General features: G+C 37.1%; 1 protein-coding gene across 6 annotated transcripts in view; it reads right to left on the bottom strand.

Annotated features, from left to right (window-relative positions):
• The window catches only part of CORIN (corin, serine peptidase), a 251,162-nt gene that overhangs the window by 175,806 nt on the left and 50,566 nt on the right, over positions 1-24,790 (bottom strand). For all 6 annotated transcript variants that reach the window (XM_007075910.3, XM_042984584.1, XM_042984587.1 and 3 more), the window contains exon 4: positions 1,261-1,468. In XM_007075910.3, coding sequence (XP_007075972.1) covers positions 1,261-1,468 — 208 coding nt within the window. The remainder of the gene's footprint in view (positions 1-1,260; positions 1,469-24,790) is intronic.

Genomic DNA, 24,790 nt, shown 5'->3' with positions numbered 1-24,790 from the left:
CGAGCCCCACATCAGGGTCTGTGCTGACAGCTCAGATCCTGGAACCTGCTTCAGATTCTATGTCTCCCTCTCTCTCTGCCCCTCCCCTATTCACGCTTTGTCTCTCTGTCTCTCTGTCTCTGAAAAATGAATAAACCTTAAAAAAAGAAGTAAAATAAACTTCTCATTCTAAGAAAAAGAAAATTTGCCACTGTATGGTGGTGAGTGTTAACTAGACTTACTGAGGTGGTCATTTGGCAATATATGCAAATGTTGAACCATTATGTGGTATGCCTGAAACCAATATAATGTTTGTATCAATTTTATATCTCAAAAAAAAAAAAAAAGAAATGAGCTTACAAGACACATACACAAGCATGCTCACTCACAAATGCTTCCCCACACCCAAAATAAGAAAATTCTTTCCAATCTTATTTGATAGAGCACTAGACAGTCTCTGTTTGCCCTTCTGCATCTACCCCACACCCTCCTCACCTGCTGTGGGTTCCAGTGTTGACCATAAGAACCACCTAGTGTCTCACCTTTACCTGATTTAGAGGATGAGATTTGGCACTTAGGACCTGATGATATTTAGACGAGATTTGGGATCTCATCCATTGTGCTCACATCAGTAACACACCCTTGCCCAATAGCTGTGGGTGAGTTGATCTGGTGGGAGGTCCTGGCAAGGGAGAGGGCAGGAGAGTGAGGTTGGGGTATTTATCTCTTCTTCTCTGTCCTGCAGGGCTGAAGGGCTGGCAGTGGCTGTGCTCCTCTGTCTCGGGTCACAGCACGGCTTGTTGGAAGACCTCTTACCCGCAGCTATAATTCTCTCCAGGTGCTGTCTGCCCTTCTCCCCTTCCAAGTCCTGGGTGGTGGAACTGCATCCCCCCTATCATGAGACCCTGGTGCCTCTCATCATTTATTTGTTCTCTTAACCTGTCCACACCTCCATAAATCTTCTCTTCAATAAACTCTTTTCAGTCACCCCTTTGAGTGTGCTGTCTTCTGCCAGACCCTCACTGAAACAGCTACTCAGTATCCCAGCTGATCGCCTCAACCTAACATCCTGACTAATTTCTTCCCAGAAATAAAACTACTCTAGGTTTTCAAAAAAAAAAAAAAATCTAGTTTAAAAGAATTACAACTGGCTATGACTGGCATGAGATATTTTCTCCTTTAACAAAAATATACGGTGGTAGCTTGGGATGATCTCATTCCCCCTCAGTCACTTCTGCTACAACTGGCTCTTATCACTGAATGATTTTGGTTCCAAAATACCTGTCATCGCCATCACCGACGCACTCAGGGAAGGCGAGGCTACAGCCAAAAAGCATGATATGTTGATAGCAACTGAGGCGATGGAGGTACATGAAGAACTTGAGGAACTTCTCCATTTCCATGTTTTTGACAAATGAGAAGACAGGTGTTAGCGTGGTGTGGTAGGGCAGCATCTGACACTGGCTGTGGGTGATGTTCATACAGGCACCTGGGAAGTCAAGATATTTATATTTAGGAGCAGGCACGACAGAATCATATGTTTGCAAACTCATTTGACATGATAGACTGACAATGTTCATAAGATAAAATACATTCTGCAAGTAAGAATGATTCTAGATTCTAGATTCTAGACACCCACATACATACAAATAAATGTGTGTGTGTGCGTGTGTGCGTGTGCACGCGCCTGCATGCATATGATAATGAAATCAAGCTACTAATATTCACAAAGGGGTAGCATCTGTGTCCTGGGCAAATGTATAGAAAAATACACTCTCACAGCCAGCTGATGGGCATATAAGTTGGCAAATATTGTTGTGGATTACAGCTAGGCAGGACAATATGTATCCAAAAAAAAAAAAAAAAGTTTTAAATGCATACCCTTTGGCACTGTAATATTTCTAATACTTTTATCCTAAGGAAATAATCATGGTTGTGAACATGGATTTATCTACATGGATCTTCATCTCTGCATAGTTTATAATTTTTTTTAACATTTTTAAAGTTTATTTATTTTGTGAGAGAGAGGACAAGCTGGATAGAGGCAGACAGAGAGAGAGGAAAGAAAGGATCCCAAGCAGGCTCTCCACTGTCAGCACATCGGGCTCAAACCCATGAACTGCGAGATCATGACCTGAGCCAGAGGCAGACGCTTAATTGACTGAGCCCCACAAGTGCCCCCTATAATAAAAAGATAGCAATCACCTAAACGTTCACCAATGGGAATTGCTTTAAAATACTATGAAACAAACAACAGAATACTTAACTATATGAAAGATGCTTTAGAAGACTATTTAATCATATAGAATGGTGCTTGTATTAAATAAAAATAGCAAGTCACAAAACAGTTTGCATACCATGATCCTATTTTTAAAAATACATGGTTACCCAAAGGTTTCCAATCTTGTCCATGCTAACAGTTCAGGGTCAGCTCAGAGCCTCCGATTTCATTTTCCTCCATAATTGGCTCACTACCACCTCCATAGCCTCTCTTTCTCCTTCATTCCCTAAATTTGCATGGTCGGTGTCATATAAATAAAAATATTAATATGAATCCAGGTGATGGGATTTTAGGAGACTATTCTATTTTGCTCTTTGAATTCTGTATTCTCTTACTGGTTTATATAAAGATTTATTACTTTTCATTTAAGAAGGGGATAATTAAAATTTTGGTTATTATTGAAGCAAGCTACTACTTGAACCCAGAGTCTTCAGGTTTGGGAAACACAGTGGAAGAATTAATTCTAATTATGTTGAGGAGGGATAAAGGCAAGAAGGGAATAGAGCTCAACAAGAAAGGAAAGATCTCTCCTGATATATAACTCCCCGTCAAAGAGATAAAGGGAAAACCTCTCCAAACCTAAGGCCAATTTCATTTTAATAAAAACAATGTTAAAAAATAAGACTGCATCTCTGACAAAACGGCCAAACAAACCCTTTGATCTGTAATACAGAGCAAATACAGCCTATCACAGAAGGATTCCAGACCTCCTCTTCTGCTTCTTTCCTTCACATAGGTCACCTCAGAGACTTCACTTCTTATCATCTCACTGCCCTTCCTAGTCTCCTAAGTACACTGCCTAATGTCACGTCTCTTTCAAACCTCTCTGAAAACTGCCCAAACCGTGTAAGAAGTCTTTCCCCCAAAAGACCAGATTGTAGCCATTAGCTCAGAGTCTCATTCTTCATGAAAACACACACTTCACCACTGTTTTTATTATCTAACCCAAAATGCGCTGAGCTCAGTGGGGCAGGATCAAAACATGATTTTCCTTTTCAAAGCCAATCAATGACATGTGGAATTTCTCTCATCCTAGAATATAGGAGAGACACGGCCAAAAACTTAAGGGCACAACACTTTTTTGGACCTCCTCAAACTCAAAATACAAAATGGGAAAGACAGGAGTCAGAGAAGAAGAAAATCCAAGTCAAAATAATACTCAGACAGAACACAAATAGACACATAAACACACAAATTCAGCCTCACATGAGTGCTAAGGTCGGGGGTTTCAGGCACATTGCACGAATATGACAGTCATGTCATTTGGTGAGGGAGGTTAAAACACATTTCAGTGTGGGAGATAAGCACAGGCAGAGTGATCATATGGACAGTAAACTTCAAAATGACACAACTGTATGTATTGTGCTATAGGCAGAGATGCTTACTTAAAAGAGCTGAGAGTAAGAGTTTGACTCCACCAAAAAAGGTGAAAAAATTGGTGGAAAATTCAGTCTCAGGAAGACATGTATTGAAAACCAGCAGGTGCCAAGCACTAAACCAGGTACTCAGAGGCCCTCGTTCACAACGATCTCATTTTCACAACCTGCTAAAGTGGTATCACATCTATAGTATACATGAGAAAACTCAATTGCAGAAAGGCTAAGACATCTGCCTGGCTATGCAGAGCCATTCTGTGAAAATTCCAGATCTTCAAACTTAGGTCTTCTGAATAACTTCTGTTTGGAACCACCCTAGGCTAACACCAAAGGGGTTATTATGTTAAAAACATATCTCAAAGAGGGGCGCCTGGGTGGCTCAGTCGGTTAAGCATCCGACTTCAGCTCAGGTCACGATCTTGCGGTCCGTGAGTTCGAGCCTCGCATTGGGCTCTGGGCTGACAGCTCAGAGCCTGGAGCCTGCTTCCAATTCTGTGTCTCCCTCTCTCTGTGCCCCTCCCCCATTCATGCTCTGTCTCTCTCTGTCTCAAAAATAAATAAACGTTAAAAAACAAAATTAAAAAAAAAAAACATATCTCAAAGAATATAATTCCTAATGGCCCATGAAAGGAAAAGACTAAAAAGCATGTAATGGCATGTTATCGTTCTGAATTTATATTCAGAGATAATACACCCATGTATACTGACCAGTATCATTCATTTTATATTACATTATTTTCTGTAGGGCTCATAGCTTTGGGGTTTATACACTTGATAAACTAAATTTGAAGTGAGGAGATGATCAAAAGGCTAATTCATCCTCACCTAGCCAAAGAATATTGAGAATCACTATTGAGAATACTGCAAAATGAATTTTAAGAAATCATTTGAAAAGTACAAAATAGTAAGGTAACTCACATTTGATGTGCTACTGTGTTATGGCATTGTGAGCTGCACACACACACACGCACAAAAGGTATTTCCTTCTCAGAGGACAGCAAGAGCTCCCGTAAGCATATCATCCAAAGTGCTCCTATATCCCTCAATAACATCATCCTATTTTATTTTCATTATAGTATTAGGACTACCTCATACAATCTTGTCTGTCTATCTATTTACTCCCAGCGTTCTTCCACAATGATAGAAACCACTGGGATACCAAAGAGTAGACAATAGTTATTCACTGCATGAATGCAAACATTCAATGGAACAGATTGTCCCCTCTAAAAGATTTCTTCCTGAAAAAGATAGTAGATGTGAATGAGCCAGTATATCTCAGACCGAAAGGCACCAATGTTGATGGCTAATACTGCAACTATTGTTTTTAATTATCTGTTCCCTAGAACTTACCATGACCTAGGGAGTCATCCCATACTGTTTCTTTCACTGGATTAATTCTTATCTTGGACTCCCCTCTGGACTATATAGTGCAGCAGTTGGAAGTAAGAGAGAAAGGGCTGCCCTCCCTTTCCTGTAAAAGGTATACCTTCTGTTACCCTTAAGCATGCTCAATTGCTTGTAGCATGAGACCTCACCATAGCAGAGAAAACAGAAATCATCATACTGCTGATGTTCAACTATCATTTCAATAGTGTTGGTACCTTCAGCAAGAAAAACATACAATTCAGAGAGGATAGGCTGAGATAAGTTTACAGTAAAAGCCTAAATAAACTATTAGTATCTATTCAAGTTGTCTCTTGTTATTAAATATACTTAAAATTTCCCTTCCACTTATTGTTTTGTATTAAATAAAACAACTTAAAGGTAAGAAAATAGACAAAAGATCCTTGAGTACCTTCTAGGCTGGATTTATGATTCTAGGTACGTTATATACATTATATACGTTATATACAATATATACGTTATATATATTCTAGGTACGTTACAATCCTATGAGAAAGATTTTTTTATTCCTATTTTATATATGATGAGATAGATTCAGTGAGGGTAAGAAAGTGCTCAAAATTACACAGATGTTAACTTGTAGAGTCGAAACCAGGTTTTTCTGATCCCATAACCTATTCTTTTCCTCTATACAATTCTGCCAGAGATACTATTCCATTTTAAACATGGTAAATTCACTTCATTCACTGTAGAATATTTTGATGACTCTCCTTGGATTTAGCAATAGAGCTGCTTCTCTAAGATTGGCAAAAATTAAACGTTCTCAAAGGAAACAGTGAATTTGCTATTAAAAGTAGTTCACCTGTCCTTACTAAGAGTCCATTTGGATTGGGAACGCTTAGTATCTATTCCTGGCTGTACTACAAAGTCAACACAGGTCAGGACTACATCAGCAGAATGGAATAATGAAAGCCATTCTCTATTCTAGATAACTTATGGGGACAGTTACATCTTGTCAGAATAATTTCTGGCACAAACCAATATGAAAGGACTTCGTGTACTTAGGAAGATCCGTAAAAGGGTTGCAGTAAGATAAGAAGGAACAGAGAGTTAAAGACAGGTCCTTCTGTGAAGATCCTGGCCTCCTAACCAACTCTGTAAACATCTTTGAATCCAAATATGGTAACTATTTTATTTCTCATAAAAGAAAATCAGTGAGACAAAGTAAAACACATGAGTCAACTGTGGCATTTGTAAAAAGTCTTTACAGACATAGTCAAGGGCATTGGTAATTCAATGTCTTGCCAATTTTTGCACATGTAAAAAATGTAAGTGCCTGGCTAGTACAACACTAATTATCAGAGTTACGTATGAGCTACCAAATTTTGCCAGGAGAAGCATGAGGATTGGGATTTAACATTTTCTATATAATTATATCTATTGGTCTGATTCAAATCCTGCTTTTATTATTCCATATTTATGTGGCTTTTCACAAGTTACTGAACTTTTCTATTTATGTTTCTTCATCTGCAAATTACTATGTTTGGGGCTATTATAAGGATTAAGTGATGTTACATAATGCCTGTCATTGGCACATATGGTAAGTTATAAAACTTTTCACTATTATGATTAACTCATTTGTGACTCACAAAAACTCTGTAGACTAGAAAGGAGAAATACTTGTATCCATGGTGTATGGGTAGAAAAACCGAGGCTGAAACATTAAGCTTTCATCGGCCGTTTTCTTCTAAATTCCGTGATTATATTCCATTACACACACACACACACACACACACACACACACACGGTCAAAATTCAAAGTTTCATTAATTAGTTTGCTTACTTGAAAAAGAAACAATGTTGGGTGTTATATTTTAAAAATATTAGTTATTCATTGAGAAAATATGTATTCTCTATTAAATATAGGCATTAGTCTTGGTGCTAAAGAATTTAAAAATAAGAATTTGAAATTAGACCACATTTTATTTATTTACCCAATATGTACTTTAACACACATGAAAATTGTTTGGTTTTTAATGCCACTAATGACAAAAATAAGTTCTAAAATGACGAGAGTATAAGAAACTACTTAGTGACACATCATGTTCATGGAGGGTAGGGTTTATTTAATATAAAATCAGTGCCTCACTTGAGGTTAGTTTTAAACTTCACTGTTCACGAAGGCAATGAGATCTAAACGGACTTTCCAACATGTGTAGTTTTATTGGGAACCCCATTTCACAGTCAACATTGAAATACTGGAAGAATATGTAGAGGGCAGATCTGTAATACCAAGGTCTGCATTATACCAGCTAAGTACTGTGGTTCTTAATGTATTTGTACAACACCCATTCAGATAACCATCTCTCACTCAGAATTCTCTAACTTTAAATTTTTTTTTAACCTTTATTTATTTTTGAGACAGAGAGAGACAGAGCATGAACGGGGGAGGGGCAGAGAGAGGGAGACACAGAATCTGAAACAGGCTCCAGGCTCTGAGCTGTCAGCACAGAGCCCGACGCGGGGCTCAAACTCAAGGACCGCGAGATCACGACCCGAGCTGAAGTCGGAGGCTTAACCGACTGAGCCACCCAGGCGCCCCCAGAATTCTCTAACTTTAAAATCAGTAACAAGTGAGCCTCAAGCTGAGCTGATATTTACCTTTTTACTCTCTGAATTTACAAAGGAAGACTTTACAGAGAATACAATTGTAAAGGGAGTAAGATTATAAAGGGAATCTCAAAAGGGAATATTTAAAATTTTAGTTTTGGGGATGCATATGATACACTTTTTGCTTTTAACAAATATACCTTTTATCTTATTACAAGGCAATGTAAGATTAGAAAGTAAAAGTAAAACATAAGCAACCACTCAACAACAAGGAGGAAGAATGGACTAGTTCTTATTGGTTGTATCCTCAGTATCAACTTCCTCATCTCTAATTGGAATATCAGCCACGAAGTTCAGGAGACCTCTCCCTATCCCTGGCTCCAGGCAGGGGTCCTGACTGGCCAATGACTGTTAACTCATGACATTGCTTGGCACTGTCCTTAATTCAAGGGCAAATAAGAGACTGAAGTTGGTCCAATCACAGTAAAACCCAGGGACAGAATGGGCTACCTAATTTAGGGCACTCAGGGTAAATCGCAAATATAGGGCCCCTTGTTCAAAAATTATTTTATATTATTTATATTATATTATTTGTAATATTTATATTATCGTTAATAATTTCAACAAAGCGACAGCAGAGCATTAAACAATGGGTGGAGCCCTGTGCTCAGAGTTCTGTGCAACCATACAGGTCAGCGTGTTTATGAAGCTGGTCAATGATTAGAAAAGGAGTCCTCCCTCCACAAAACTCCATCACTCTCCACGTAGCGATATTTGAGCAGAAGTCCCAGGATTTCTCTATGACATTAGGTAAGAATTAAAGGTGATCAGTTTAAGAGCTGTAGGGGCCTCCAGCTTAGTCAGAGGACTTCTATCTTTTTCTAAGATTTTAAGGTGTCAGAGGCAGAGATATCCAAACACACAGCATCCCTGGCTTTGTCCACCCATTCAAACATCGCATGAAAGTAGTGTCTCCTCTTGGGAAACTGGATGTATGTGCAGACTACATTTCAACTCCAGCTTGAGAGAGTCATACATCTCTCCAGGGAAGCTGCCTACATAGGACTGGTGAGGAGCCCATTCCCTGCCATTGTTAAGTGGCCTCTTTTCTCTCACGTTTAGCCAGGAGAGAAAACGTGGTCTAATGCTGCTGATCCAATGTTCCAAACGTTGTGCTGAAATATTTGCGGCTTTATACCTGCTTCTAAATTATAGTGCACATAGTAAAGCCCACCCATCATGAATCAGTCATTTTGAGCCCTTGACTCACAGGGAATTTCTCAAGAAAATATTAATGGCTATACTGTATCCCTACTATGGACACATTAGATGAATTTGGCCAAACTGTAACTGAAGAGATTTGTAGAACATTAAGAAAAGTGTTTCTTCTTTATCAAGAAGATATCAACAGGAAACTGGGAGTACTTTTCTCCCACTTGTCACCAACAATAGTAGGTAATGTCAATTCACTTGTCAGATGACTAAAAACAGGACTCTGTAAAACGTGACCTTAGAAAAAATGTAAATTCTGAAACTTCTCTACTCTCTGCCTTTTCACGTTAGGGTGAAGATGGAAGTAACTGGAGTAGAGGGCCCTGGGATAATAAAGCCAAAAAAGAGAAACACAGGAAGCTTAAACATGTACACGAATGAATGAAGTTGAAATAGCAAAGAAGCAGAGTCAAACATCAGTGAGATTGGGGGCACCTGGGGGGCTCAGTCGGTTAAACGTCTGACTTTTCAGCTCAGGTCATGATCTCACAGTTTGCGAGTTTGAGCCCCATGTCGGGCTCCATGCTGACAGCTCAGAGCCTGGAGCCTGTTTTGGACTCTGTCTCCTTCTCTCTCTGACCCTCCCCACTTGTGCTCTCTCTGTCTCTCAAAAATAAATAAATGAAAAAAAAATGTTTTTTTTTAAATTAGTGAGATTGGCCCAAATTCAAATGGGGTAGAATACAAACAAAGAGAGGCAGAGATCTGAATGGTGCAGTGAAAGCCCTGGAGTACCCAACACAAAAACTCCAAGGGGGAATATCAATTCAATTTTGTGTCTGTGTAGGGACATTGTAATTTTCCTATAATTGGAAAATGTTGGAATGTGAATTTTAATAATGATGAATTAAGTATTTAATATTAGGTTTAACATACTGCTATATAAAGCCTTTGCTTTCTCTAGGTGATTTCTTAAAACTATGAAACATAGTATTGTAATTAAAAACTAGTTAATGTCAAAATTCCTCTGTGTAATTACAGGAGAAAGTTTAACTCTGCTACAAAAGTCACTAGGAAAAATGCTTTAAGAAAGATCCTGACAAGGGCGCCTGGGTGGCTCAGTCGGTTGAGCGTCCGACTTCGGCTCAGGTCGTGATCTCACAGTCTGTGAGTTCAAGCCCCGTGTCAGGCTGTGTGCTGACAGCTCAGAGCCTGGAGCCTGTTTCGGATTCTGTGTCTCCCTCTCTCTCCGACCCTCCCCTGTTCATGCTCTGTCTTTCTCTGTCTCAAAAATAAATAAACGTTAAAAAAAAAAAATTAAAAAAAAAAGAAAGTTCCTGACAAAATTGATACAATATTGGTAAGCTGGGAGACAGCATATTGAGATTCATTTTACTATTCTCTCTACTTTTGTGTGTGACTAAAAATTTTTGTGTAAATTGATTTTTTTAAAGAATGAATTCTGAAATATTAGAAAATAATCTAAAAGCCCACCCATGATAAACATTGAGAAATATTTTGTAAACTAAAACAAATTTGTTTCATGTAAACAGTTGAACTCTCCATCAAGAAAAGGAAATCTCAGGATTCCAGAAAGACAGTAGCAAACTGACAACAAAAGCAGTGAGTACATGAGATGACATCACATGAATGAATATCACATGAGCCAATATTACAATGGCCTTGTCTTGAAGGAAGCTATCATTTTCAATAAAGAAATGAAACCTTTCAGGGGTGCGTGGGTGGTTCAGTTGGTTAAGCATCCGACTCTTCGTTTCAGCTCAGGTCATGATCTCACAGTTTCATGAGTTTGAGTCTCACGTTGGGCTCTGCATTGATGATACGGAGCCTGCTTGGGATTCTCTCTCTTCCTCTTTCTCTGTCCCTGCTCTGTTCACACTGTCTCTGTCTCTCTCAAAATAAATAAATAAACTTAATTTAAAAAATTAAAAAAAAAAAAAAGAAATGAAGTCTTGTATCCATAAGAAGCACAAAGAGGAACAAAGATCCCCCCAACAAAAAACAAGGACTCAGTTAGCTCAGGCATATTATGAGGATGCCTGTCTGACTCTGCCTAGATTCTGGTTGGAAACAAAACATTTCTTTGGGCACTTTTTCCCACAGTTCTAGCCTTCCCAAGGGTTTGAAATTACAACTATGCATGTGATCCAAGAACCACAAAAATGAAATATTAACATAAAAATTGGCCCCAGGACAGTATTACCTTGGGGTGCCTGGTCAAACTGAACACAAAATTGTCCTAGAGTGCCATGACCTGAATCCAAGGAAGTTTATAACCTAAAGTCATAAACCCATAAACCCATAAACCCAATACATTAAGAGAAAGAATAATAAATCATTAGCCATAACCAGCAGCAGTATTAAAAGTCTGAGAACTTCAGACAATTGAACAATCAATGGAGGCTATTAAACAAGTGTGAATGGGGGCACCTGGGTGGCTCAGTTGGTTAAGCATCTGACTGCAGCTCAGGTCATGATCTCACAGTTCATGAGTTCGAGCCCCAAGTCAGGCTCAGTGCTGACAGCATGGAGCCTGGAGCCTACTTCAGATTCTGTGTCTCCCTCTTTCTATGCCCCTCCCCCACTCAGGCTGTGTCTCTCTCTCTCTCTCAAAAATAAATAAACACTAAAAAATAAAAAAAAAAAAACAAGTATGAATGAAACAACTAAAGACAAAAATGTAGTCATTTGAATGACACACTATAAATTTAAAAAAAACTGGACAATCTGAAAAGGAACCAAACAGAACCTCTAGAAATGAAAAATACATATAAACAATAAAATTTAAAAGTCAGTGAATAGAGTAAAATAGAAGATTAGATACTGCTGAAGAGAGAACTAAAGAACTAGAAGACAAACCTGAGAAATATACCAGAATTTAGCACAAAGATTAATAAAGGATGGATGAGAATGTCCAACCTAAGTGTAATTAGAGTTCCAGAAAGACAGAATAGAAACATCAGGAGGGAGGTTATATTCATAGCATTAAAAGCTGAGAACTCTCCCAAACTGAAGAAATATCTGAATCCCCAAATTCAAGAAGTGCATCTTCCAGACAAGATATATAAAAAGAAATACAGGGGCACCTGGGTGGCTCAAATGATTGAGCATATCGCTCTTGATTTCAGCTCAAGTCATGATCCTAGGGTCATGGGATCAAGCCCCGCATCAGGCTCCGTGCTAAGTGTGGGGCCTGCTTAAGATTCTCTCTCTCTCTCTCTCTCTCTCTCTCCTTTTGCCCCTCTCCCCTGTGCACATTCTCTCTCTCTAAAATAGATAGATAGATAGATGATAGATAGATAGATAGATAGATGAATAGAAAGAAAGATACCCACATTCTATCCATTGTAATATAACCAGTTTATTTTAAACACACACACACAAAACTTCAAACATCCAAAGACAATATTCCAATTGCCTACAAGGAAACAAAATTTAAGTTGGCACTAAAGTTTCTGATAGCATTGAAGAATCCAGATAAATGTGAAATAAAATTCTTAGATTGATGAGAGGAAAAAAAATTGCCAACCTAGCTAAACAGTCATGCCATTTTGAGGGGGAAATAAAGACATTTGAAGATAAACCAAAACTGAAATAGTTCCCACTGGTCAAACCTCCAAGGAGTATTTTCAATTAAGAAGAGAATTTAACACAGAAGGAAGAAGCAGGAAGCAAGAAGCAATGGTGATTATTAAATTATGTATACTTGAAATCCTTCATCACATTGAAAAAGAGTGCAAGAGGCTTCTTTGTAAAGACTTCTTTAAATTGCCTAAAAATTTGCAAGGTTGAGTAGCACTGGCTACGGTACTTATTTATTACCATAAAAATCAGAAATCTGGGGCTTATTGCTTTGCTTGCTCACAAACATAGAGGAAAATAAGAGTATTCCTCATATTTTAAAGTTTGAAAAAAAAAATGAAAGTCTGTACCTTGGATGCAGAAAGGAACTAAGAAAGAAAATGATGTATTTTAAGTTAAATCAGATTATTGAATTATTTTGATTTTGGAACGTTACACTATATATCTGTTGCCTATATTTCCATATCCTATGTAAACTTTAATTCAATCCCTACTATTAGAAGATGTGGAAAACAACCTATGTAACTAGCAATGAAATGAGGCAAGCATAAGTAGAAATCTATTTTCAATTATTATTGTATTTGCTGATATAGTCAATAAATATTAATAGTGCCTATGTAATAGAGCTTTCATGTAATCAAGTATATAGCATAATAATGAGCACACAATAAATTTGACATTATTTTGCTAGTCTTTTTTTCTTTCAAAAGATATATTGTATATTACTTAACATAATATGAATATATATAATGTTGCAATGCATCACAATGCTCTGTATATATGCAAAGTATATTATTTAGTCTACTTATTCGCTCATTAACCTATCTTGAACATTTCCAAATATCAGTATGTATTCTTCCACAACATTGTTTTTAATCGTTGTACATTTATTCATACAATGAATCAAAAGGAAGAGATGGGGAGAAGAACAAAAGACTGATTAAAAACCCATTAAAAAATATAACCCAGAAACAAACAAACAAACCCAAAATCTTTATAAATGCTATGTATTATAAGAAAACACTAAGGAAAGAGTTTAATAAAACAACAGCTCAAAAGATCCAATTAAAAAATAGGCAGAAGATGTGAACAGACATTTCTCCCCCCCCGCCAAAAAAAAAGACATGCAGATGACCAACAGATACATGAAAAGATGCTCATCATCACTTACCATCAGGGAAATGCTAATCAAAACTACAGTGAGATATCACCTCACACGTGCAGAATGGCTAAAATCAACAACACAAGACACAACAGGTGCTGGTGAAGATGTGGAGAAAAAGGAACCCTTGTTCACTGTTGTTGGGGAAGACAAACTGGTGTGGCCACTGTGGAAAACAGTATGGAGCCTCCTCAAAAAGTTAAAAATAGGGGCGCCTGGGTGGCGCAGTCGGTTAAGCGTCCGACTTCAGCCAGGTCACGATCTCGCGGTCCGTGAGTTCGAGCCCCGCGTCAGGCTCTGGGCTGATGGCTCGGAGCCTGGAGCCTGTTTCCGATTCTGTGTCTCCCTCTCTCTCTGCCCCTCCCCCGTTCATACTCTGTCTCTCTCTGTACCAAAAATAAATAAAAAACGTTGAAAAAATTTAAAAAAAAAAAAAAAAAAGTTAAAAATAGAACCACCCTATGATCCAGCAATAATGTTCTGGGTATTTACCCAAAGAATACAAAAACACTAATTCAAAAGCACACATACACCGTTATGTTTTATAGCAGCATTATTTATAGTAGCCAACATATGGAACTAGCCCAAGTGTCTATCAACTGATGAATGGATAAAGAAGATGGGATACACACACACACACACACACACACACACACACACTTGAATACTACTCATGCATTAAAAAGAATAAAGTCTCTCCATTTGCAAGGACATGGATGGAGCTACTGAGTATAAGGCTAAACAAAAAACATCAGTGAAAGACAAATACCATATGATTTCACTTATGTGTGGAATTTAAGAAACAAAACAAATGAGCAAAGGGAAAAAAGAGAGAGACAGAGAGACAAACCAAAACCAAAACAAAACAAACAAAAAAAGGCTCTTAATTATGAGTACAAACTGATGGTTACCAGAGGGGTGTGCTAGGTTAATTAGGTGATGGGGATTAAGGAGGGCACTTGTCATGATGATCACAGAGTGATGTATGGAATTGTTGCATTACTATATTGTATGCTGGAAACTAACATAACACAATATGTAAACTAACTGGAATTAAAATAAATATATATATATATATATATATATATATATATGCATAAAATATACGTTTACCAAAAAAAAAAATACAGCTCAAAGACAAAAGAAAAAATTGTAATAAAAGAAAATTAAGAAAATTGCGGCTATAAGACTAATAATAGTAATTTAAGACTGAAAATGTTTACAAGTAATAAATCAAAATTGACGAGTCTTAGGATAATCACTATAAGCACATTTAAGAAGATGAACATGTAAGGAAAATAGCAAGTCAACAAAAAATATCCTTCTAAATCCAAGAACCCAGAAGTGAAAGAGAAAAGTTCTGAAAATGTTAGTAAGAAAAATTTTTCCTGAGGCCCCTGGATGGCTCAGTCAGTCAAGCATCTGACCTTGGCTCAGGTCATGATCTCACAGTTTGTGAGTTCGGCCCGTGTCAGGCTCCGTGCTGACAGATCAGAGTCTGGAGCCTGCTTTGGATTCTCTGTCTCCTTCTCTCTCTGCCCTGCCCCTTCTTGTGCTCTGTATCTCTTTCTCTCAAAAATAAACATCTTTTAAAAATATAACAAATAAAAGAAAAAATTTTCCTGAAATGAAGGAATAAATGAATCTGCATATGAAAAAGGCAGCCATATTTCGTTATGACATCAGAATGATGGACATCAAGATACAAACAGTTTAAGTTAATAAGCTTAATAGAAGAATTCTTCAAGAACTTTGTCAGGAAGGACCAAATTTGTTCATTGTCCTTGAGTTGTCACTTCTTTTGCTTTGTGTTGAACAGAGACAACTATTACGTATTTAAAAAAAAATTTTTTTTTACATTTACTTATTTTTGAAAGACAGAGAGAGACAGAGCACTAGTCGGGGAGGGATAGAGAGAGAGAGAGACACAGAATCTGAAGCAGACTCCAGTCTCTGAGCTGTCAGCACAGACCCCGACGCGGGGCTCGAACTCACAAATCGTGAGATCATGACCTGAGCCAAAGTCATACGCTCAACTGACTGAGCCACCCAGGTGCCCCAATTATTATGTATTTTAAAAGAAGGAAAAAATATTTTCCTTTTCAATTCAAAATTAAGATTACAGTGTTTTACTTATTTTTGTATCTGTACCTCTTTTATGTTGAAAATGTTGGTTCCTGAGAACATGAATGTAAATACTTATTTGCTTTCTCCTGTAATGTGCAAACAATGCTTTCAAAATAACAACCCCAATATAACAATAAGACTGCCTAATGGAAACTTGAAATGAATTAAAGATTTAAATATAACACCTAAAACCATAAAATTCCTAAAAGAAAACAGGAGAGGGGGGAGCTTCCTAACATTGATCTTGGCAATGGTTTTTTTGATAAGATACCAAAAGTACAGGCAACAAAAGCTAAGTAAATAAGTGGAACCGCATAAAACTAAAAAACTTGAAAACGCAACCTCTGAAATGAAAAATCATTTGTAAATCATATATCCAATCAGTGGTTAATAGTCAAAATATATAAGGAACTCACACAACTCGGTAGCAAAAAAACCAAATAATCCTAATTTTAAAATGGGCAAAGGACCTGAATAGTTTCTCAAAAAAGACATACAAACTGCCAAAAATAATATGAAAAGATGCTCAACATCTCTAATCATCAAGAAATGCCAATCAAAACCACAATGAAATATCACTTCACACCTGTAGGATAGCTATTATCAAAAAGACAAGAGATAACAAGTGTTGATGAGGATGTAGAGAAAGGAGAACACTTGAACAGTGTTGATGGGAATGTAAATTGGTGTAGCCACTATGAAAAACAGTGTGGAGATTCCGCACAAAAATAAAAATAGAACTACCATATGACCCAGAAATGCCACTTCTGGGAAAGCACAATTTCTTTTTTATCTGCAAAAAAAATGAAAACACCAATTCACAAAGATACGTGCACCCCGTGTTCACTGCAGCATGATTTACAACAGCCAAGACATGAACAACATCAATGCCCATTGATGGATGAATGGATAAAGAAAATGTAATGGAATATCATTTGGTCATAAGAAGAAATCCTGTCAATTGCAACAACATGGATAAACCCAGAGAAAGACAAATACTGCATGGTATCATTTATATGCGGAATCTTAAAAAAAAAAAAAAAAAAAAAGGATTTCACTGAAACAGAGAACAGACTTGTGATTGCTAGGGGCTGAGGGGAAATAGACCGATGTAGATCAAATGGTACAAATTTTCAGTTACAAGATCAATAAGCTCTGAGGATCTAATGTACAACAGGGTGACTATAGTTAATGACACTGTGTGATAGACTTGAATTTGCTGAGAGAAGTGTTCTCAGCACACACACACAAAGAGTTAACTACATTAAATCATGGATGCATCAATTACCTTGATCTCGGCAAACATGTCAAAATGTATCTGTATATCAAATCGTCACATTTTACACTGAAAATATATGCGATTATATTGGTCAATTTTTCCTCAGTAAAGTTGGGAGGAAAACAATACTACTTGTTGAAGTTTAAGCTTTCTTTGCAATTCTTCAGGTGCTTAGAGTACATCCACTAGGGATGAACAATCAAAATATTCTAAGTTCAGTGGAGATAATTCGTTTATTTTAGATGGTCAAGTCACTAACTTGATATACAGTTAGATAACTTGTTGCCTTGTTTTCAATTTTTGATGAATTTCTTCCTTTGGTATAATTGTTCATTAAGTAAGTCGTTTACCTGATTCTAAATCAAAGCTACATGAATGGTACATTTGAACACGTCTTATTTGCATCTCTGTCACTTCCTTCCTGCCTCTCTTCACCAATAAGAAACATTTTTATTAGTTTCTGGTGTATCCTCTGTTTATTTTTTAATGTAAATAAATAATTTCCCCTTTCCATTTATCACACAAAAGGTGACATTTTATACACTGTTTTGCACCTTGACTAACTGATTCACTATTTAGTCCAGATCATTATGTATATAATATATTATACATTATATATACATAATATACATATATCAGTGTGTAGCAATCTACCTCATTATCTTCCCAGATGTATCTTACACTATTACTTGGCTAAACCATGTTTTGTTTTGTTTTTAACAGTTCCCTCCTAATGGACATTTAGAGTATTTCCATTCTTTTGTAATTGCAAATAATGTCAAAGCATCCAGGTTTTTGAGGGATATTCTTTTTAGAATTAAAGAAATTTTCTTTCTTTTTTACTGTCAAATTTTAACAAATGTGTTTGCTTCAGCAATTGAGATGATCAATAAAAGAAATCTACTGTAGTAATTAAATGAGGAGACATACGAATAAAGTGTCTAATACTAAGCCATCCTTGCATTTTTATAAAGCCTATTTTGTTAAGATGCAATATATTTTTTGGTATTAATAGATTTGGTTGCTGATATTCTATTTAATAGCTTCGCATTTTATAAGTGAGATTTGCATTAGTCTACCCAGGCTGTTATAACAGAATACTATAGACTGGGTGGCTTAAAGAACAGAAATTTATTTTTCTCACAGTTCTGGAACTGGAAATCTAAGATCAAGGTGACAGCATGGTGTGTTTCCAATGAAACCTCTCCCCTTGGGTTTGGTAGATGCTCTTTCATTTTTTATTTCATTTATTTCTTCTTTCCCCAAGTTTTATTTAAATTCCAGTTTAGGGGCGCCTGGGTGGTTCAGTCAGTTAAGCGGCCGGCTTCGGCTCAGGTCATGATCTCACAGTCCGTGAGTTCGAGCCCCACGACGTGTGTGTTCACATGACCTCTTTTTGGGGTGAAAACGGAGAGAGGGAGAGCAAGTTTTCCTCTGTCTCTTCTTATAAGGGCACTAATCCCATCATGATGGTCCCCCCTCATGACCTGCTTTAGCCCTAATTACCTCCCAAAGTCCCCATCTCCAAGTGCCATCACACTGGGTGTCAGAGCTTCAACATATGAATTTTAGAGGGATACAAATATTCAGTCCATAGCATTCCACCCTTGCCCCTCCCAAATTCATGTCCTTCTTAACGCAAAATATATTTATTCTATCCCCAAAGCCCTAAAAGTCTTAAGTCAATCAGCATCAACTCCAAAGTCTAAAGTCCAAAGTCTTATCTAAATACTATCCACATCAGATATGGGTGGGACTCAAGGTACAGTTCATCCTGAGGCAAAATTCCTCTCCAGCTGTGAAACTGAAAACGGACTTGTTATGTGCTTCCAAAATGCTATGGTGGGACAGGCATAAGATAGACATCTCCATTCCCAAAGGGAGAAATAGGAAATAAGGAAGGGGTGGCCGGTCCTCACCTGAACACTGACAGAACTTGATGTGTCCCCACACATTACTTGCTTCACTGCATCTCATGATTGGCTATAACATGGCCACTTGGCCAATCCCCGAACTCTAAAACTAGCAGAGACTTTTGATTTAAAGTGTCCATTTCTTTTTCATGGCAGCACTCTTGTATTATTTATGTTTAAACTTTTCTGTTGACTTTAAAGGATACATAATATGGTAACATACTGTGGCTTAATAGCCATCGAGTTAACATAAATCAGTTTCTTAATGTATATCCATTGTCAGAACACATTTCTAAACATACAACCAAAGCAGAAACAAACTCTCTGAGCTGATTACTTAATAAACAATGAAATTTGAAAAGAAATTTCAAGAAGGGAATTGTATAATTCTAGACCTCCCACTTCCTGAGGTGATCAAATTCTCAGTAGTACCTATAAAAGCAAGGTTGGCCTTCCCATAAAATTGAAAACTATTGTTCAATTTACCTAAGATAATTATATGATAAATAAGTTTTTAAATTTAATAATGAAACAGTATAATCTCACCAAAAATTAAAATTCCAGGTCAAACCTTTAAACTAAAATTTACCTCTATAATTATAAATAAAACTTTATTGTTTGGGAAAATGTTGTATTTCTTACAGCATATAAATGGTATGAATTAGAAACCTTATCTTTTAAAGAAATAAGAAGAATTGAAATAGACCATGTTTTCCTCTGTCATTGAAACTCCTATAGAATTTCTCAGGTTGTAAATATGTTCATTATCTTAAGGCAGTGACCAGACAGCAGCTACGACTTGGGGACAGGATTTCTATCTGACTCACCCTTATAGTCTGCACAGCCAAACCCTAGAGCATGGCACCCAATAAACAGTTGCTGATGAATAAATGGTGCTTCCCAGAATATCCTAAACTCTCAGAAATTGAGACGCCTCATAAAGCCTGGAAGAGTACGTACACATCAGAGTGAATTCACACCAATTAACATAATTGTAAACAAGTACTGTAAGTTTTATCAATTCAAACACCACATACAAATATTAGATTAATGATGCAGTGGAGAAAAATATAAGCATAAAATATGTTAACAAAAAAAGACAAGGAGTGGTTTATATCAAATGTAAATTGGTACAAAGCTTTTGGCTTACAAAACTCATTATCATATTCATTTCAACTACAAGTGAAAAGACATATTCTCCAAAGGCATAAATAACAGCAAACAGATTCCCACTGATGGTTTTTTTTTGCTTTCAACACAGAATTGTACAAAGACCAAAAACCTAAGACAGTCAGCAAATTGAATGATTCAGGCAAAAGAATATACACAATGCCAATTTTCTTTCAGAACCAAAGTAGAATAACTTACACAGTTGTTTTTGTTTGTTTGTTTGTTTGTTTAGTTTTATCTGAGAATTTGTCTTTTAAAAGATGATTTGTAACCTTGAATTGTTATTGGGACTGTGATTATAATGCAGTATTACCTTGTTGTTATTTTTTTTTCTTTATACAGATCAAAGATATTGGGCTGTTCTTTCAGAAAAGGAAATTGATAATAAATCTGGAGAGGAAAATTTTGAGCCACAGGCCTTTGACATAACTACCTAAACTCTGACTTGTAATGTGTTACAGGAACATGCTTTGGGGGGAATATGTCACCTGTGGAATGTGGCAGGATTCATTTTGGAAAGAAGGTCAGAAAGTCTTACCCAGAGATCTTTGAGAAGGGAAGACTGGGACTGTAGTCAAAGGAGAGTGAGCCAGTCACCAATCCATTACCCCTTTCAAAAGCCTACCTCTGCAAGTTTGCTCTCTCTGGGAGAGACCCAATACTTCCCAGTCATCCAAAGATGAAATGAGGAGAAAAAAGGAAGAGTGGGGGGAAAAAAGAGAGTCCAGTGTTACATTCAAATTTCCTTTCTCTCTCTCCCAAGGAGTGTGTCGGTCTTCACTAGAATGCTACCATGCGAACTGGAAGAACACGAAGCAATTATTCAAATGCTTTGCTGGCTCTTGCTTAGATGTTGATGCTAGCCAGAAGCCCATGTCTGAATCTCATAAGTATTCTTTAAGCCTGAAGAATATGATTAATATACAGTGGAGGGCAACCAACTGGGTGTGAACATTGGTGTCGAACACTGGGGGTTAGCAGAGTACATAAGCGAAGGTGTCCAGGATCATGACTGTGTTATGGAAACTGGTCTGGATCACCCAGCAGAAGAACCAAGTGGCACTCAGAGATCTTGGAAGGCAGGAGGTTTACTTTACACCGGGGGGCTCAGAGGAGATCGTTCTCCAGAGGACTGAGCCCAGGGCAGAGATCGTTCTCCAGAGGTCTGAGTGCAGGGCATCAACAGAGGGGACAATTTATAGTCTGTTACTTCCGCATTCCTCATTAGTAGTAATTTGGTGCTCACGGCAAGCAGGGTGGGAAGAACAACCCGGAAACGGAAGTCTTTAGGCAGGGACTGAAATTCCCCTATCAGTCCTGTCGGCCATTTTATAACAGATTTTTCCCTATCAACTACAGTAAATTTTGTAGTAGCAAATTCCTAATGAAGCAGCTTAAACAGGCCTTCAACTCTCTTAGCTACCAAAAACTACTTTTTTCATCTGGAATATATGTCCTTACTCATAATTCAAAGACCCGCCAAGTGCCTATACATAGAATTTTTACTGTCTATGAAGAATCTGATTTGGAGAAAAATAGCATTTCTATTTCCATTAACCTCCTACTGAAATTGAGCATACTTAAATTATCAATGCAGGCAACAAATGTAGAAGAACAAATTAAAAATTATATCTGGTATTTTCATATCAACCTGGAAGTATTATAGACATTTCAAATTATTATTTATACGCATCCCTGTTATAAAATTATAGTTATTGGCCTATAGCTAGATACCATTGTTTAATGCGTTAATAGACATGTGAATTACTGTATCATGAATTTGTATTTCTAATATTTTGGTAACTGAATTGTAATAAAATTGCCTTCCTTTGTGATTCTGTGTAATTTTTTTTAAGCACCAAAACAATACTCTGAGAAGGTACCCAGAGGCCTCATCAGATTTCAGAAGGAGCCCTGGGCACTAAAAACTTAAGAAGCTCTGCCATAGGGTTAGGGTGGGGGTGCGGTCAAAAAAGAAGAAGAAGAAGAAGCAGCTTTGCCCTAGAGCATCGCTGCTTTTTCTGGGGATGTGACACAAACAGCTAGCATTCTGTCACCCTAAAGCAGTATTTTGCAAGCTGAAAATTGTATAGGCATTTTTACGGGAAGAAAGTTATGCAAGTATATATACAATTAGATATAAACCACTTTATGCCTATAGATCTAACACAACTACAAAATTAGTATGTATAAATTAAATTGAAACAAAACTACAAAACTAATGAAATTTAAGTTAATTACATTAATGAATAATATTAACATTATTCTCTGAAAAGCATGGTGCTGAGGCACAAGTTTCTTCTGTCTTTAGGACACTTATACTACAATGTATTCCAGCTGAGTAAGTGGGTCACCATTTTTCTCCACCTGAGTTGCCCTGAAGGTGCCCTTTGCACAAGAAGCTGGTATGTACTTTAGATCTGCAATTGACAAGAATATCAAGTCTGCCTCTGTTCCTTTCTTGATGCGTGGCAAATGTCTAAGCAATGCAGCTTAGCAGCAACATAAATCATAAATAGAAGCTCAAATACAGGCATGAAAAGTCCATGTAAGTACTTGTTATAAGATGGTTATCCAGGTTATCGAGATCAGGCTTACATTAGCTATTTTATATTGTCGTTGAAATGAAAGCATATACTTAAGAAATTGTTACAGAGAATTCTTGGATCCCCAGAATACATCTGAGGTCTCTCAGACCCCAGATGGAGAAGTACTATCCAACAACAACAGAGGAATGCTAAGGATACAATTCTCAGATGCATTTAATCCATTCACTCATCTACATTTACACATGTAAGAACAGATAAGCACAGATTCCTACTCCAAAGGCACAATAATCCACAGTCAGCAATCTACAGAGGTGTGTATCTTACTCTGAGGACAGCAGAACTGAGTTTTGAAAAATATAATAAAGACATCTAGGGTTCTATTGTTAATAGTATTAGAAAACGTCAGGATAAAAGAAAGATTTCTGATGTCTAATTAGACTCCTTCTCCCAAGTACTCCCTTGGATAGTTGCCTGATGAATAGTACTCGTGGCAAAACTTCAAAAGATGCTCTCTGATCCTTTTAGCCTCATATTCTTGCAGAACTCATTTTCAAGCTAATAGAAATACTATGTAACAAACAGAAAACCAGGAAGAAAGAATAACCTTAGGGTTTTTGATTGGTATATAAGCTTTCTACACTCAGCAAATTTTGAGCATGTGGTTAGGGCACCTTTGGTACAAAGTTATCAGTGCTAATAAATCTCTGCTTTTTAGACAGCTTCACTGTTCTGATCCAAGTCATTTTATATTCAGAAGAAAGACTCTATATATTTCCTAAAGAAAAATAAAAAAGTAAACATAAGGTGAATGTCCACTGTTAGGAGAATCGTTGAAATAAAGCATGGCCTAATGACAATATGGACTGCTATTCAGTCATTGTAATAATGAATTAAAGCTAAATTGTTGTCTTGGAGACATTTAGTCAAAGTATTCTTGAATGAAGAAAACATTTTATGTAATAAATGTGATCCCATTTTTTGAAAAACAATGACAAGAAAACCTGTACGTATGTTATTCTATATACAGGTATGTGCATATATGTTTGTGTATGATTATAGGAGCATGGGGAAAACTATAAAATCATATACACTAAGTAGTCAACATGGGTTAACCATGGGCAGATTGGGGGTAATATAATGCAAAAGGAAGGAGAGGGAATGAAGAGATTTATGCAAAAAAAAAATAAATAAATAAATAAAAGAAAAATACTTCCATTTAAGCATAATATGTATAATATGAACATAGTTGTGCATTATAAAAAAGAAGAAAATAAGCTCCCAATGTAGGAGGAGATGAAAAACAAGCACTAGAGTAGATAAGGAAGATAAAAATGATTGAGGGGTAGGAAGCAATTCCCGAACAGCACAGTAAGATCCTCCAGAAATATGCTCCTATGTAAAAGCAGTGAAAACACTGGGAAAAAAAATTATCAAAATCAAATTTCTCAAAACTTTGGAATTTAACCAAAGGCTTGCATCAATTAGAGGAACATTTATTCAAGAAAAATGACAACCATAGTGAGAACTCTGAGCTTTGTAGCATTTCATCTTGCCCTATTTCCATCACCATCTCCTCAGTTCTGCGGTAACCTTGAAAACCAATGGCTTTGCATTTATTGCAAAAACCTGAAACTGAGGGGGGAGGCAATGGAGAAGAAAGAATGGGTTTGAAGCTATCCAAAAAGCAGTCCCCAGAAAACTGTCCTTATTCAACCTGTCTGGAAGATCCCTGGAAAGAATCCATTCTCAGAGCTTCTCCTTACTTGACCTGACTCAGAACTTTTTGTTGTTGTTGTTTCTGACTCAGAACTGTCTATATGGAAACAGCCCTATCCCCAGGGCACTTGTCAAAAACAATGTGTGGCGATTGCTAAACTTCACAGCTACCTAAGGCAAAGATGTCCTTGGAAATAAGAGGCTGACCCAAAACACCTAAAAAGGAAAAACTGGAGAATAAGATAGCCAAAGGGGCCTTAGAATGGCTCTGATATATTCTCTGGGACCTGGGCGGCCAGACTGTGCACATATTCAAGAAAGCTATGAGGAGCCAGTCCCAAAGCCACATAATTATTATATAATGCTGTTTATATTAAGTGTTCAGAATAGGCAAATCCATAAAGACGGAAAGTGTAGGAGTTTTGGACACAGGATGGGAGAATAGGGAAATGAGGAATAATGGATACAA

The sequence above is a fragment of the Panthera tigris genome, chromosome B1 (genome assembly GCF_018350195.1).
Source record: "Panthera tigris isolate Pti1 chromosome B1, P.tigris_Pti1_mat1.1, whole genome shotgun sequence".
NCBI lineage: Eukaryota > Metazoa > Chordata > Mammalia > Carnivora > Felidae > Panthera > Panthera tigris.
This window is presented reverse-complemented; position numbering and strand designations above follow the sequence as displayed.